This window comes from Pelecanus crispus, chromosome 13, assembly GCF_030463565.1.
Source record: "Pelecanus crispus isolate bPelCri1 chromosome 13, bPelCri1.pri, whole genome shotgun sequence".
Lineage (NCBI taxonomy): Eukaryota > Metazoa > Chordata > Aves > Pelecaniformes > Pelecanidae > Pelecanus > Pelecanus crispus.
In genome coordinates this window covers 2,201,755-2,215,836 of record NC_134655.1, presented here as the reverse complement: position 1 = coordinate 2,215,836, position 14,082 = coordinate 2,201,755, and the positions used below count along the sequence as shown (strand labels likewise).

At 46.5% G+C, this 14,082-nt stretch overlaps 1 protein-coding gene across 2 annotated transcripts in view; it reads right to left on the bottom strand.

Annotated features, from left to right (window-relative positions):
* Positions 1–804: 804 nt before the first annotated feature.
* The window catches only part of ARHGEF9 (Cdc42 guanine nucleotide exchange factor 9), a 65,592-nt gene continuing 52,314 nt past the window's right edge, over positions 805–14,082 (bottom strand). For both annotated transcript variants that reach the window (XM_075720598.1, XM_075720599.1), the window contains 3 exons: positions 12,941–13,184; positions 12,159–12,227; positions 805–986 (listed from right to left, as the gene is read on the bottom strand). In XM_075720598.1, coding sequence (XP_075576713.1) covers positions 805–986; positions 12,159–12,227; positions 12,941–13,184 — 495 coding nt within the window. The remainder of the gene's footprint in view (positions 987–12,158; positions 12,228–12,940; positions 13,185–14,082) is intronic.

Below are 14,082 nucleotides of genomic sequence, written 5' to 3'. Positions count from 1 at the left end.
GAAAAAGACAGTGCTTAAAAAAAAAAAAAAAAAAAAAGGCAAAAAAATTAACTGAGGAAGACCCATCTCTCGCTTCCTAAATAGCTGATACCCCTTCTGCTTGTTTTCACCTGCCCACAACACAACAGTTAAAGCCAGAGAAATACTGCGCAGCGGAGCATGGTGCACAAGGGAGCACATCCAGACAGGCACGAGCCAGACCAGAGAATGCAGGGCGGGGACAGGGAGGGGGTCGATGCTCTTCCTTGAAATGGTAGCTCCGGGGACAGCCAAGGGAGGGGCGGAGAGGGAGGGAGAGGGGGCAGGGATCTCCCGGCACTCCAAAAAACAAACAACACCCCCCCCCCCCCCCCGCCCCCATAAATAAGATCAAATAAAATATACACCGATGCAGTCCATGAGGAACTTCGCGATGACGAATTCACACAAGCGAGAAAGCATTCTGGGATGCCAATGACGACTCGAATGAAAATGAAGAAGAAAAGGAAAACAAACAAACAAAAAAGATGTCCGACCAATGGAATAAAATAAAATAGGTCACATGGTTAGAAATCATTGGTGCTTCCTAGTATCTAGTAGCAGATTGCTTCCCAAAAACAACAAAAAAAGTTTTTGGTCCTTCTATATATATACATATGTATATATATTATTATTTTTAAAATGCGTGTGTGTATATATATATGTATATATATTTAGTTGCAACAGTGCTTCTCCGAAAAAAGGTCCATCTATAAATATAATTTTATTTATTTTTATTTTTAAATTTTAGTTCTTTTAAGTTAAAATTCTCCATCTCTCTAGGTATTATTTTTTGAATGGTGTTAACCTGCTGAAGTTTTGCCAGAATGGCGCCTGGCTGCGTCTGGGTTCGGTGAACTCGAAGACCTGGGACTGGGATATGCCATCTGTCACCATGTATTGTCCCTGATTTAATGGATCCTGGGGTGGTGGGTAGGCTGGAGGAACCGACTTGGAGTAGCTCACACCTGCATCGATGATTGGGGGGAAAAAGAAACAGATCAGTCAAAGTGCAATTGGGTCAATAGTCTTTCTTCGTCATGCTATCGCTTCTTATCACTTAATAACCAGGGTCCCAAACAACAGGGAGATGTGCTAGAGACGGCAGATCTACGGAGGAACGCAGCAGCTGCCTAAACTCTCAGCTCAGAGGCTACCTATGCTAGACCACGAGTTGAAGCTTTGGAAAAGATCCATCACTTTTGTACTGGCAGAGTTTTGCCTGCCCTCATGGAAAAGTCCTGCGTGACCTAACGAGGCACGAGCGTGGCCAGGCCGTATGCAGTATCAATCTGCTCAGACGAAGGCAGACAACCGCATCGTTCAACCCGCTCGCAAATTTAACGCTTGCTGTTGCCAAGCTCGTTTTCACCCTCCCTCCCAGCTACGCTCGGAAAGCATTTTTGCCCCGACATGCCCCGGTGACCAGCCCCGAGCAGCGCGACCCCGAGGACCGCTCGGCGCCGGTTCCTGCGCCAGAACGGAGCAGAGCTGCTTCGGAGGAAGCGCTACGCTGCAGGCACCCGCACCGCTTCGGCGCCGTTCTGCCTATGCAAAGGGCAACTCACTCCTTGCTTTAAGAAAGTTGGTAGGACTTTTCCATAGGGTTCGGTTTTTCAATTTACCAGTTTGGTTTCAGCCAAAAACGGCTGCACGCAACGCAGCAAAGGCCGATTCTGCTCAATCCAAACTGGTAGCAATGGATGGACTGGCAAGGCTACGCTTTCAGGTTCTAGATGCAGAATTCCCACATACGTGAGTCACAGCTCCTCTGCAGGAACAGGGTGAGGGGACGCTGCCCTTACAGCCTTCCCGTGGAAAGGGGGAGCTTCGGCAAGCTGGGACCTACGCGACCCGTTGTAAAGGATGGTGTAGAAAGGGCGGCTCCGGGTGAATGGAAGTGGAACAGAAGGGAGGCATGTCCCCACCGAAGTGTGGACTACAGGGAACAGTAATAGAGCTACGTCTGGATTTCCTTCCCCGCAACACCACTGAGGAGGGATAATCCCTCCTTCAGCCTCAGGGCAGCGTGATCGGCTGGAAACCACAACTCCAGAGAAGGGCAGGAAGGAGAGAGGAGCAGGGCTCTGAAGCAGGTTGCTGTAAGCTCTGGCCATCTCTGGATCCCCTCTGCTGCACGCAGAACTGCTCTTCCTTCTGCGGGGAGGGCAGCCCCGGCCGCATGACGGGTGGCAGCTTCGCAAGGGCCATCTCGAGGCCATTGCCTCCCCTGGCTTTAACCGCAGGAGCGAGGCGACTCTACCCAAGTAGATCAGTGTCCTCATCTGGAAAGCGGGATGGCATCACCCACCTACCTCACACGAGGGTTGTGAAGCTAAATTAATTAATGTTTGTAAAACACTTTGAGATCCTCGGCTGGGAAGGTGCTAGAGAAGGCAAAATATGGTGATTAGCACCCAGGTACCACAGCAACGTGTGTAAAAGAAATGCGACTCTTTGCATTCAGTTAGCGGATCCTACCCACACACAAACACATGCTTTGCGGGACCAGCGCCGGCCGGCCCGGGCACAGGAAGGCTGCACACAGTCGGGTACTTACAGACAAAGGAAAAAGCCTCACAAAGCGCACTCGCGGAGCTCATCAGACAACCGTTATATGTTGCCGCGTTATAATTCAGGACCCCTTTTAGATACAAAGCTAAGGCTTTAGGAAAGAGAATTAATTCACGTCCCCTTGCTATAGAATTTACCAATCAAGGGTTGTTAAAGTCCTCAAAAGGTTCAGACCAAATGGAGGTATCATCTTGACTATGTCTAACTCATTTCTCCTCCTTTAAAGCAAGTACCATCAAATCATGCAGCGCTCTGTCCATGGTAGGGAGTAACCAAGACCCTTCCTTACGGTGGACAAAAAAAACGCTCTGTGATTCATACTTATCAACCTTTAACAAATTCATCACAATTAATATTTCAAACTTATTTGAAAAGAACAACCTGGAGATGTTCTGCATTTGTAGCTGCATGCTGGAATAGAGTTACTCATCAACAAGTTTTCTCCTCTGTCTTTTCCAGGCTCCTCTCTCCCGCAGAAAGCCTGCAGAGCAGCATGCAGCCGCAGAGCCCTTGCTGTCCTGGGGTCAAACCATCAGGCCAACTAGGAAACCTGAGGCAACTCCTGTACCATCCTTGTTGGCAGGCCCCATCTGTCAATTTGAATTTACCACACTCTGTGACTTAAGGCAATGATGTCCCATAAGGGTAGAGCATGGGCCGGAGCTCATCTCCGCCCTACCTCTTCCATCCCTTCTTCTACTGCTGGCCTGCTCGGAGTTGCCTTGTTGGAAGGCAGGTCAATGTGTGGGCAGTGGAACCCACTGCGGAGAGTCTGCTCTGGAGGGCAAACTCTAGCCCTGAACCCATACCAGAGTGTAGCCATTCTGCTGGAGGCCACCAGCCTTTAGTGCCTTGGCCACTTTCCCCAGGAGAGACTGGTGAGGAATTTTAGGATCTGTGGTAAGGATAGGATCTGGTACAGGTCCCTTACATGGCTAGACTTGGGAAATAGATCTTCTGTCTGGTAAGGGGTTTGGGTCTTCAACTGACCCAAAGGACCAGGAATTACTTCAAAGGCAAACAAGCCTCGTGCCACCAACATTACTAACGTTCTACAACACAAAGGAGCTGTGAATCTAAAGCTGCTACAAAGGGACATACAGCAATTGTTCCTAGCTTTTCAAGACCTTAAAACCACACTGCTTTAACGACATGGGCCCAATGTCTTTTGCATTCTGTGGCTGCAGAGTAGCAGTCAGCCTGGTGATGCATCCAGCCTGCCATGCTGAGCTGGGCTGAGCTCTTCATTGTCTCTAAACCAATTTGTGGAGGGTGACCTAATGTATATTAATCATGATACAGAAATGCTAAGAAATCTCCTGGATCAGCAAAAACGTTATGCACTTGGAAGGCTGGAGAAGTAGAGAAAGGACAGTCTGGCTGAAGTCCACTGACATTGATGGACTTACAAAGAATGTAATCCATAGTCTGTCTTCTCCAAAAGAGGAAAAGGCAGACTCCCCTGGCCAGATCACTAGCAAACCCCACTTAGTTCTTTCCCAAAATAGCCTTTTTGGTCCAAACTCCTGAAAAATATCTGTCCTTGCTTGAACCGTACCCATGCACACGCTGCCACTGCCCTCAGTGAAGAAGCTCAGACCCATATTCCCAAAGCTGTTTGTGTGGCCCTGCTCAAGGATCTAGGCTATTGACATTAACATCTAACCTGGATGAACGTGAAAAGCTCCTGGCTGGTTCTACTTGAATAAGCAGCCGAGGGTTTGCATATTTATCGTATTTATCAAATGGCGTCCGTGGCCTGAATGATCAAGACTGCGGATCTCAATGGCATGCATAATTACCGTGCGTTTGTGGGCATGCAAATAAAAACATTTGTGCTCTGGCAAGTCAGGCTGATAATTCCATAAGAATACATTTTCTTGTGAAACTGTGATACAGCACTTTGCAATAGCTTGCGGTGCCCCAAGAATGGCTTTTTTTTTTTTTTGACATACCCACGTTCTTGACAAGGTGGAACAAAGGAATTGGTGGGGGCAGAAGGAGGGAGCTTCACCTAATCTGCACATCTTTAACTCCTGAGAAAGAGCAATTCTGGGAAAAAGTACGACAGGTTGGTATTTTTCTATTCTGCTCTGAAGTGGTTTGCTCCCTCATCAGAACTCGGGGCCGTTATGCAAAATTGTCTCTTGAGGAATTTTTTTTTTATATGCAAAGCTATAACTCCACTGCAATTCAACAGAAAGCAACGAGCAAAGCCCTTTTCCAATGCAATTTTGGGCTGCCTGGCGAACAGAACCCAAAGCGCAAAGGGAAAGGATCGATAGGTAAGTATTGATTTCTCGACACAGCTGCTGCGCTGCGTTTCCGAGGCATAGGAAAGCAGCTATACACCAATGACCAGGCCTGGAGCTCCTTCTGCTGGTTCATGCATAATTCTGCACTGTAGCAGAATAGAAAGGCTGCAGCTGCACAGCACGATCGTTCGGCAGGGTGGGGGTTGTGGAAATCTGTTCAGAATGAGAAAAAGAAAACTCCAGGGTTTATAATTTGGCTAGACAAAACTGGTAAAGAGAGATGCTGCGCCGTCAGTTGAAATCATGTCTTTTTTTAGTACTAGGCAACGTCACTTGGAATCTTTTGGATTTCTCAGCTCGGAAGAAAACAATTAAAAAGATTTAAAACTGTCTCTTTTTTCCCTTCTAGTTCTTTTTTTTCAAAGCATCTCTTCTATCTTTTGCAACCGAAACGATTCTACGATTCTATGATTCTATTTGAAGTTCCAACACGACCAGTAGCATTTGAAGATTTAGGAGCATGCTATTAACTCACAGGCAATCCACATGGACACGTGCAGACAGAGCCGGTTATAATATAGCAGGACAGCTACATTAACAGTGCACCTTTCCAGAGTTCATACAAAACATACACAGAATACACGCAGATTTGCTTATATATAAGCATGGAAACTTCCCTTACAAGCTGTTTATTCCATCCTCAGCCTTTAAGGTTTTAGCTTATACTTTGATCAGGAGCTATTTCATAGGCTTTTCTTCCACCTAGCTGTCTAGCTATCATGCTGTCCATTAGCCAGAGTTGAGTGGGAGACAATAAAATATCAACCCCTGCTTTCTCTACTGGCCGAGCGGAGGCTGCTGGTCGGAAAGGAAGCAGTGCTGCGCTGAGGAACCTCTCATCTCCCTCGGATTGCGACAGCAGCTGACCCAACTTGCATCCTTCAGGAGCCACGCTCAGAAATCCCCTAAATTGTGTTTCCTCCTGAATATTGTAACCCATACACAACGTGGGGTAGCCAGGAACATACCTCAAGAACACTAATTGTTGTACGGTTAATTACTCCTGCAATAACGACAAGTTAAAGAAATAAGAAGCAGTAATGGCTGAACGGGTACAGCCCTTTGCCTTTCTTGAGCACATTTCAACAGAGGATCTCAAAGCACTTCACCACTATTTACTTGGTCGCTGTTACGTTTAGAGTTAGCAAACTACGCTGTGTCTGATAGTAGCTCTGCTCCCTGATTGCAGCCCTGGTTTTTACAGCAAGAGGTGTGGACGGCAGCTGTGAACAGGAAACGTCTGCCTCTGAAGGCAGTCCTGAGCAGCCGGGGACTTCATCGGTTCACACTTCCATGCTAAACTACCCGACTCAAATTTTGTCGTACTCGCCCAACGCAAGAGGAATTTAAGCGGTGCGTTAGCCATGGCTCTTTACACAGCCGGGGATTTCACTCAATGGCCTGGCAGAGGTAGGTACTGTCAGGGATGGTACCGGTACCGGTGAGGAGAACGTGCCTTAGCTCCCTTTTCTAACCACTAGCCTAACTTCTCTGTTTTGGAGGAAGAGGGAGGTAAAAGGGCTAACTGCAGCTTGAGAAACGCAGCAGAGGAAAACAGTAATCTTGTGTCGTGGCTATTCCAAAGCCAACCACCGTCTCTACACCTACGGAGGTAACTTGACCTTTCTGAGTCTATTTAACAAGTCTGTTACTGCAACCTGATGTCATCAGACTAGACATTAAGATAATGATACCTCATGTGATAAGCAAAAGCTAAGCGAGGCAAGATGGAATAAATGCTACTAGGGCTTTATCAGTCAAAGCCAGGTGAAAACTAATTTATCCCATCCTGTATTTATATAGCCTCCCTCTCCTCCAGCATTCTGTACACTGATAGCAAAGATCACTCCGTCCGTTTCATTGATGGGAAGAGATCAGTTCATCCATCAGTGCCCTGAAATGCAGCCTCTTCTGGGTAGCAACACTGTCCCTTACCTAAAATACCTCACCAAACTGAAAGTGCAGGAGAATCTGGGCTGACAGACTTATTTCAGTTGGAATCTCAACGTGACATTGACGGCAACATCTTGGCTCTTCAAACGAGGGCCAATGGAAAACCCAAGAGGCCCGTTTCACATCTCAACAAAAAACTCCCCTGGAGAATTTGCTCAGAAGCATGTGCCCATTGCCGAGTCACCGGTACCATCCTTAGAGGTCTCCCAGCCAAGAATTTACTCATGATTTTCCTTAGCTTGTATATCTGACTGGATCTCAGATGAAACTGCTGACTCCAGCTGGGTTACTGATGCCTTGAGCGAGAAGCCATCTATCCATACCATCATCAATGAGACCAGTGCTTGTGGACCCAAAGCACAAAGCGTTTGAGCGAGCCGCAGGTGGGCACTGCGTAACGCCTGCATTTTGGATGTTTTGGGTAGGGTCTGTATTCTACAAGCAATGGGATAAGCTCTGTGATTTCGCTGAATCTGTGGGGAAGTATCACGGAGAACATGATTAGCTCCATTCTTTCGCCTGCACTGTGGGAAGCTCTGTGAAAAAAGGGAAGTGACCCTGATTATCTGAAAATGCAAATGTCCCTCTTTGTTTTAAAGCGGTTAGTCTATGTGTTGCTCGGTTTCTTTGAGTCCCCCCCAAAGCTACACCTACATGTGTGAATAGGATGGGGAAACACGTCAGGGCCACATCAGTCTTGTTAGCAATGAAGATGCAATAAAATAGCCTTAAACACTCAGGAGAACCACAGGAGATACCTACAGGCTCTGTTACCTGGTAAGACCTGTCCTTGCCAGCACAAGTATGCTAACGTGCAGTCACCTCGTTTTGCTATGCAGACTTGCTGGGGGTGAGCTTGCAGTGCAGAGGTCTGAGAAGTCAGAGAAAAGCTGTTGGGTGTTTGGGTCAGGGTTTTTTATGACATAGTTTGCTGTGAGCTCAAGTGATCAGAAAGGAAGAAATTAGCAGGAAAATTCAGTGACTCAGAGGATGTTTTACTGCAGGCCAAAGAAGTTCATGCTGTCTGATGATTTAACCCCTGCTGGGTTTGCACAGCTGACTATTTATGGGCAGGTTGAATGACAGCGTCCTTCTAAGGTCGGGGCTCGGGGAGGTGGTGATTGAACGCATGTTTCCGTCTTTCCGCAAGTCCCAGACCACCAGGCTAAAGACTTGTCTGGGCTGAGGGCATCTGCTTTGGTGAAGCTGTGGCACAGTGCAGAGAAGAATACACGGGACAGAGAGAAGGGCATGAAGGAGCTGGCGCATAGCGTGGGTCTGAAGAGCTCTCCCGGGGCAGGAAACCCTCCCGCCTAGTACTAAGGTCGCTTCTTTCAATTTGAACAGACATTACATTTTCCAAAATGGAAACATCAGTGGGAAACGGTGCTTTAAGAATGGGGTCTCCTTCCTGGGCAGTGGAACCTCTAATCCCCCTGACACCCCCGGCTGACAGCTTCCAGGAACAAGGGCAAAAATCCCTTACGTGTACACGCTGTCCTGCCTGGGGACAGATGGGGACAAAGCTGAGGATCAGAAAAGTAACTGAATGTTTCTGAAAGCTGCAAACACTAATCATTGGAGGGGAGATTAAAAGTGGCCAGCAGAACAGAAGCCCTTGATGGATCGAGGCACTAAAGGAGCCTTCTGTTTTCAGACACTTAGAAATGGGAAAAGTACCCTGGATAATCCTGTGGCTGTGTTAAGGATGGACTGGAGATCCACAAAGGATCCATTTTCAATGGAACTTTAGACTTGTTTCCACTGCCGTAGTCAATAACGAGCGCAATTTGGAAGCACGACTCGATGCTATCTTAATGTTGCAGTGTCAGTGCAGGCAGCAAAGGTCCTCAGCGGTACCCGGACTTATCTGCAGAAAAGTTGCACACTTGACTGGCTGTAGCTTAAAAAGGGTTGTGGGGTTTTTTGTTGTTTTTGTAAGTCAAGACAAATCAATTTCTCTGTTACTTTAGTGTTTTCTAGGAGACACCACGCTGAATTCTACTCCCAGTTTCCACACTGACATTGAAAGAGGCTAAAGGGCAGTAACCGAGAGGCAAAATCTTGAACAATCAATGCAAAAAGAAAAAAACAAACCAACAAACAGTCCTTTTCTCTACCTGTTGGTAAGGTGCAGAGCCAACACTACCCATTTAGTTTATGTCTAATGGACTTAAAGAAGGCCAAAAATTGGTTTAACGCTGTCTTAAGGCACCTGATCTAATATCATTACATTTTGCCCAATCCAATAAGTATTGCAAATCCTAGTATATTGCTGAAATCTGACCTTGCGCATCATTAAATCGATTTGGAAGGAAGCCTGGCACTGCATGCGCGCACGCATTTCTGTGCAGACGTGAGCGCTCGGAGGGGGCTGCTTCCCAAGGGGGCTGACGTGCCCCACAGAGGACCCTCATTGCGGGATTAAAAAACTTCTCTAAACACTGAGAGCTGTGTTCTCTCTTAATCACCTGGATACAGTTTCCGTTAGTTTAAAAAGCAGAGTTTTAAGGTTTCTTCTCCCGCTATCAGCTGATCTCTCGGCGTCCCTCCCTCGCCCGCTGCAGCGAGCGGTAGTTTAAATGCTTCCTTTTCAAACGCACGCCAGCCAGCTCCCGAGTGCTACTTCTGGGAGGTGTGGTACAACAGTGCATGAAAGAAGCGGCAGTTTATACTATTTGAAAAATGTTCTTCTGCTTCACCTCTAACAAAGTTGATTGCATTTTCCATTTCACCTCCTTCACAGCTTTTCTCTCTTCCTTAAGTATTCTGTGACAGGGAAATTACCGTGGTTTCCCATTTAAGAGATGGAGGGAACAAGTGAGATAATCTAGAAACAAGTCTGTAATAGGCATCCACCGACATGGAGCAGGGCTCTCGACATGTCAGGTCGAGCTGTTGAGCCGTCAAGCCCTGCTGTAGCCTCTGAGACCTGTCCTGCAAAGTCCGTAAATTTAAATGAATAAAGAGTACAGTTGAATGCAGTGGAAGTATTCCTGTTCCTAAAGGGCTTCACTGCTTTCCAGGCATCACTGATTCTCCGAAACCAACTTAAAGCCCCTTCCGATGCTACCGTCATGCCGTGGGAGGCTGCGCGGGCAGGGCGAAGGCAGCGCGCGGTGCCTGCAGGCAGCAACCTCCTGGCACAGGCAACACCCCTCTGCCTCTTCCCAGCCCCGAGAGCTGCACCTCAGCCTCAGCAACACAGCCCCAAGTGCCTGCCAAAGTCTTTGGCAAAAAAAATTGTTGGCGATATATGTAAAATGCATATGGCAAGATTCAAAAAATCAGTCACTAAAAGCCAACTCTCAGGAATTTCCTCCTACCTCCCTCTTCTGAGCAATGCCACCGGCTCCCTGCTCTGGCAGCCTCATGCTTCTCTTTGGGTCGTGGGCACGAGACAAACCACAGAGTAAGAGTTTTCAGCAAAACGTTCAGTGCCGGTACTTAATTTAATTAATCTGAGACTGGGCTATGATTACGACAATGTAGTACAAAAGAAACACAGCTTCTAATTTAATGACCCTACTTGCTATTTTTCAGATTTCATGTCTTCAGTAAAACAACCCGGCTTCACTTAACTTGATGCTTGGGGTCTGACTGAATTTCTGTCTGACTTGAGGACTTCATCTCGTAAAAAGAACTGCCAGTGTTACAGCATGAGCTCGTTCTTCCTAAAAGAAATGCTGACTAATGTTTTAGGAGCTAATTAATTTTATAGTCAGAGAAGTCTAAGACAACAGCCCCTCCTTTTTCATCTCAGAGAGAAAGAGAGAGAAAGAGAGAAAACAAGAGAGCAATTGCTGTGTAAGCAGTACGTATGGTTAGGCATACTGTGTTTGTCAGGATGCAAGTCCAGTGATTTAAGTGGGCATACTGGTAGGCATGCTCAGGCACCTCTGAACTGTGTCACTGAACGACTGAACAGTGCCATTATTAATTAATTATTGCCTTAATTAATTAATAATATAATTAATTGAACAGCAAATAATAATTAAAACTGGTTTTGTCGTGGCCATCATGCAAGTCAGCTCCTCTAATTTTCCACTTGCAATAATCTCCGTGGTCGCTTCTGCGCCGAGGGGCAAGCATGCTAGTGGCGAGGGGTGCAGCTGCAAAACCGAGCTCGTGGAGCACCCGCTACTGCCTGAACTACACGTCCATTGTGGAAGATACGCGTTCCCTGGGGCCGTTTCTGGGTGCGTGCATACTTTAAGCTTAGAAAATCTGGCCAGGAGAGTTTTTAGAGAACATCTCAGAAGACAACATAGGAAGTTAGTAGAGAGGAGAAGACTAATGACAATGGAGAGACACAGCAAACCAAGGAGTTTACAGGTGGCCTAGCAAACCACTACTGGACCAGCAAAGCCAGTAGACAACAAACAGGTGAGGCAGAAAGCAAGGAGTTCCTTAAACTTTTGCAAAAAACAACCCAATGCCTGTACAGAGCGGGGACAAATCTGCCTGGAACTGACTGTAGCCAAGAAGCGATGAGTTATCTCAAAACCCATTTATAGGCCTAGTTGTGCCACGGTACCTCGGTAACGAATCGATATGCCTACGACTCTGTGAAGCTTGGGAAAACTTGAGAAATGACCTTTCTGACTTTCCCTCCGTATTTACTATTTCAAAACCTGCAGCTGCAAGAGTTATTGCGAGAGATAATTAACGCTGGCGGTTTCGCCAATTGAGAATCTGTTTAATATCTAGCATGGCATTTATTAGTTGGCCGTAGCCTGCCTGGGTGGGGAAATGAATCTGACATTAGAGAGATATAATGTCTTCTTTACTAAGATACTTTATTTCCTAGAGCTGATGCTACTATGCTGTCCTTAAAAAGTTACAGGTAGCCCCAGGAAACATGACTGTCCCCTTTCCAAAAGCAGGAAAGGGGTAGATCCCTCACCATCTCCAGTATTTTAGCCATCTTTCTTTCTCTGCTAAGGGGAGACTTTGGGAATTAGCAGAACCCCCCCCATCTCCGCACTCACTGCCATTGCAGCCTGAGATAAACAACCGAGAGATTTCTGCCCCCAGGGACAGCTTCTGGACATCAGACTGGAGACACGAGATCAAATTCATCTCTGGTGAAACTCCACTGGCTTCAGCCACATTAGACCAGAGATTAATTTGGCCCACAGATACATTAAGAAAGGATACAAAGCACAAACGGTATTTTATAAAAAAAGAGAAAGGGGAGGGGGAAATTCAAGGGGGATGCTGGATCCTAACCCAGCAGGATTCAGCCCAGCCCGCTCCACCCTCACATCACCAGGCACAGTGCATGTTGCCGGTTACCTTTTTGCTTACTGACTTTCTTTACTGTCATTGCCGCTTGCCGCTTTTGATTTTCAGAAATTTCAAAGCCTGAAAAAGGGAACACGGCAAACACAATTCAGAAGATTGCTTACAAAACCTCTTTTTCTTTTGGGGAGGGGGAATGTTCTGCACTGTTTGGCAAACACAGAATGCCCTAGGTGGCAAAGCATCACCCAGTGAGCTGTGGGTACGGGCAGGTATTTTACTGAAAAGCAAATCTTCCTTGAAAGGGCAGGCCTCTTTATAATCTCGCTTGTGCAGGGGCTGTATGGAAAGTAAGATTAGACCCGTTATTATTTATACAGTATCATAAATATGCCCAGTGCTCTACAGCTGAGCAACACAAACTGAGCCTGAACTGACGCTGGTTACAGTCAATTTATGGGCTGATGCTGAGGGAAGGGCATGGCTGAGAAGTCATTGACTTCGCCACCCTCCTACCCTGCACGAGACATGCGTAACCAGAGCAGCAGTGACGCAGCCAGGACGCTCTGAAGTCAGATGGCCAAAGACCTCCTTCTCCCACAATGCCCACGGAGGGCCAGGCTTGAAACTATGGGCAGAATTAGTTAACTGAGGGCCAAAAATAACGGTGTCTGAATTGGAAAGAGACCTATTTATGACTATGAGAGCAACCAAGGACATCTGAACAAGGTTGAACTGTAATTCTACTACCAAGAAAAATGTGGGCTTCTCCAACAGTTGGGGCTAAATTAAGCATTACCAACAATCTCCTTTCAGATTCATTTCATATTCCTCACCTATCTTTTCATCTTCTTTTACCATCTTCCTTTCTTCTCTGAAAGCTCTAAGCCATCGTAACTTCTCCTCCAGTTTCTTGGCAAAGAATAAGTGCATTTCCTCAGTCTCCTTGTTATGAAGTTTGAAGGCATTCTTCATGCTGACATTGAAGTCATCATCTCTCCCATCTTCTATATCAACCACTTCATACTTATCCATGTCTATGCGACCTTTGTAATACAGAATATCTCTTCGTATCAGATCCTACAGAGAGAAAAGGAGAGATGGGTTAATTGTAAGATACTTACAGAGCCTGAACTTAGCAGGGAATTCATGGGAGGGCTGAAGAAAAGAAAGAAGTAATGGTGAAAACTGGTCGGATTCCTCAAGCCTCATCTGCTGTGAATACATTTGTTGCTGGCTAACAAACAGGGTAGGTCATAGGCATAAAAGGACAAAATACAAGTCCTCGTGCTGCAAAATTTTGCTTGCAGGCATGAAGAAATGCCTTTGAGTAGGTAACATACTTCCGTCATTTCCCATGATGGGAAGTTTTGTTCCATAGGAGGAGAAACCTGAAAATACAGGCCACTGGCCTGATGGGATTCCGATGCTGCAAATGAGGCTGTGTAGAAGCATAAATCCTGAGAAATCAGCTCGGGCATGTTTGGCAGTGCAGACTGGGTGGTGCAGATCTCTGTTTTCCAAACGCATTGGCAGAGTCAGGGGAGATGAGGCTCTGCCCCTTCTCCTTAGAACCCATTTCCCTTTCATACACAACTCACTGGCGAGAAAGTCACCCTGATTCTCAGTTCAAAGAACTCCTAACCTTATCTCTCTGGTTTTAACCTCTTGATCCAGCTTAAATTTTTTTTCTTTTTCCCTCCTTGATGTTTATAACCTTTACAACAAAACCTGTTCATCCTCATCTCCTTTCTAAGCTGATTATTCCTGCCCCTTGTTTTTCAGCAAGAGCTCATTTCTCTATGTTGGGAAGGGAGAAGTAGAATAGTCTTCGTTATTAATTTTTCAGAACTCAGATGAGAATACCCACAGCTCCGTGGCTGTTCGACATGCCCAGCACAACCTCCGCTCCATGCCGGCAGCAGCTGGTGCCGTGTATCGGCTACCACGATCCCTCCTGCCAAACCACAGAGGGCGC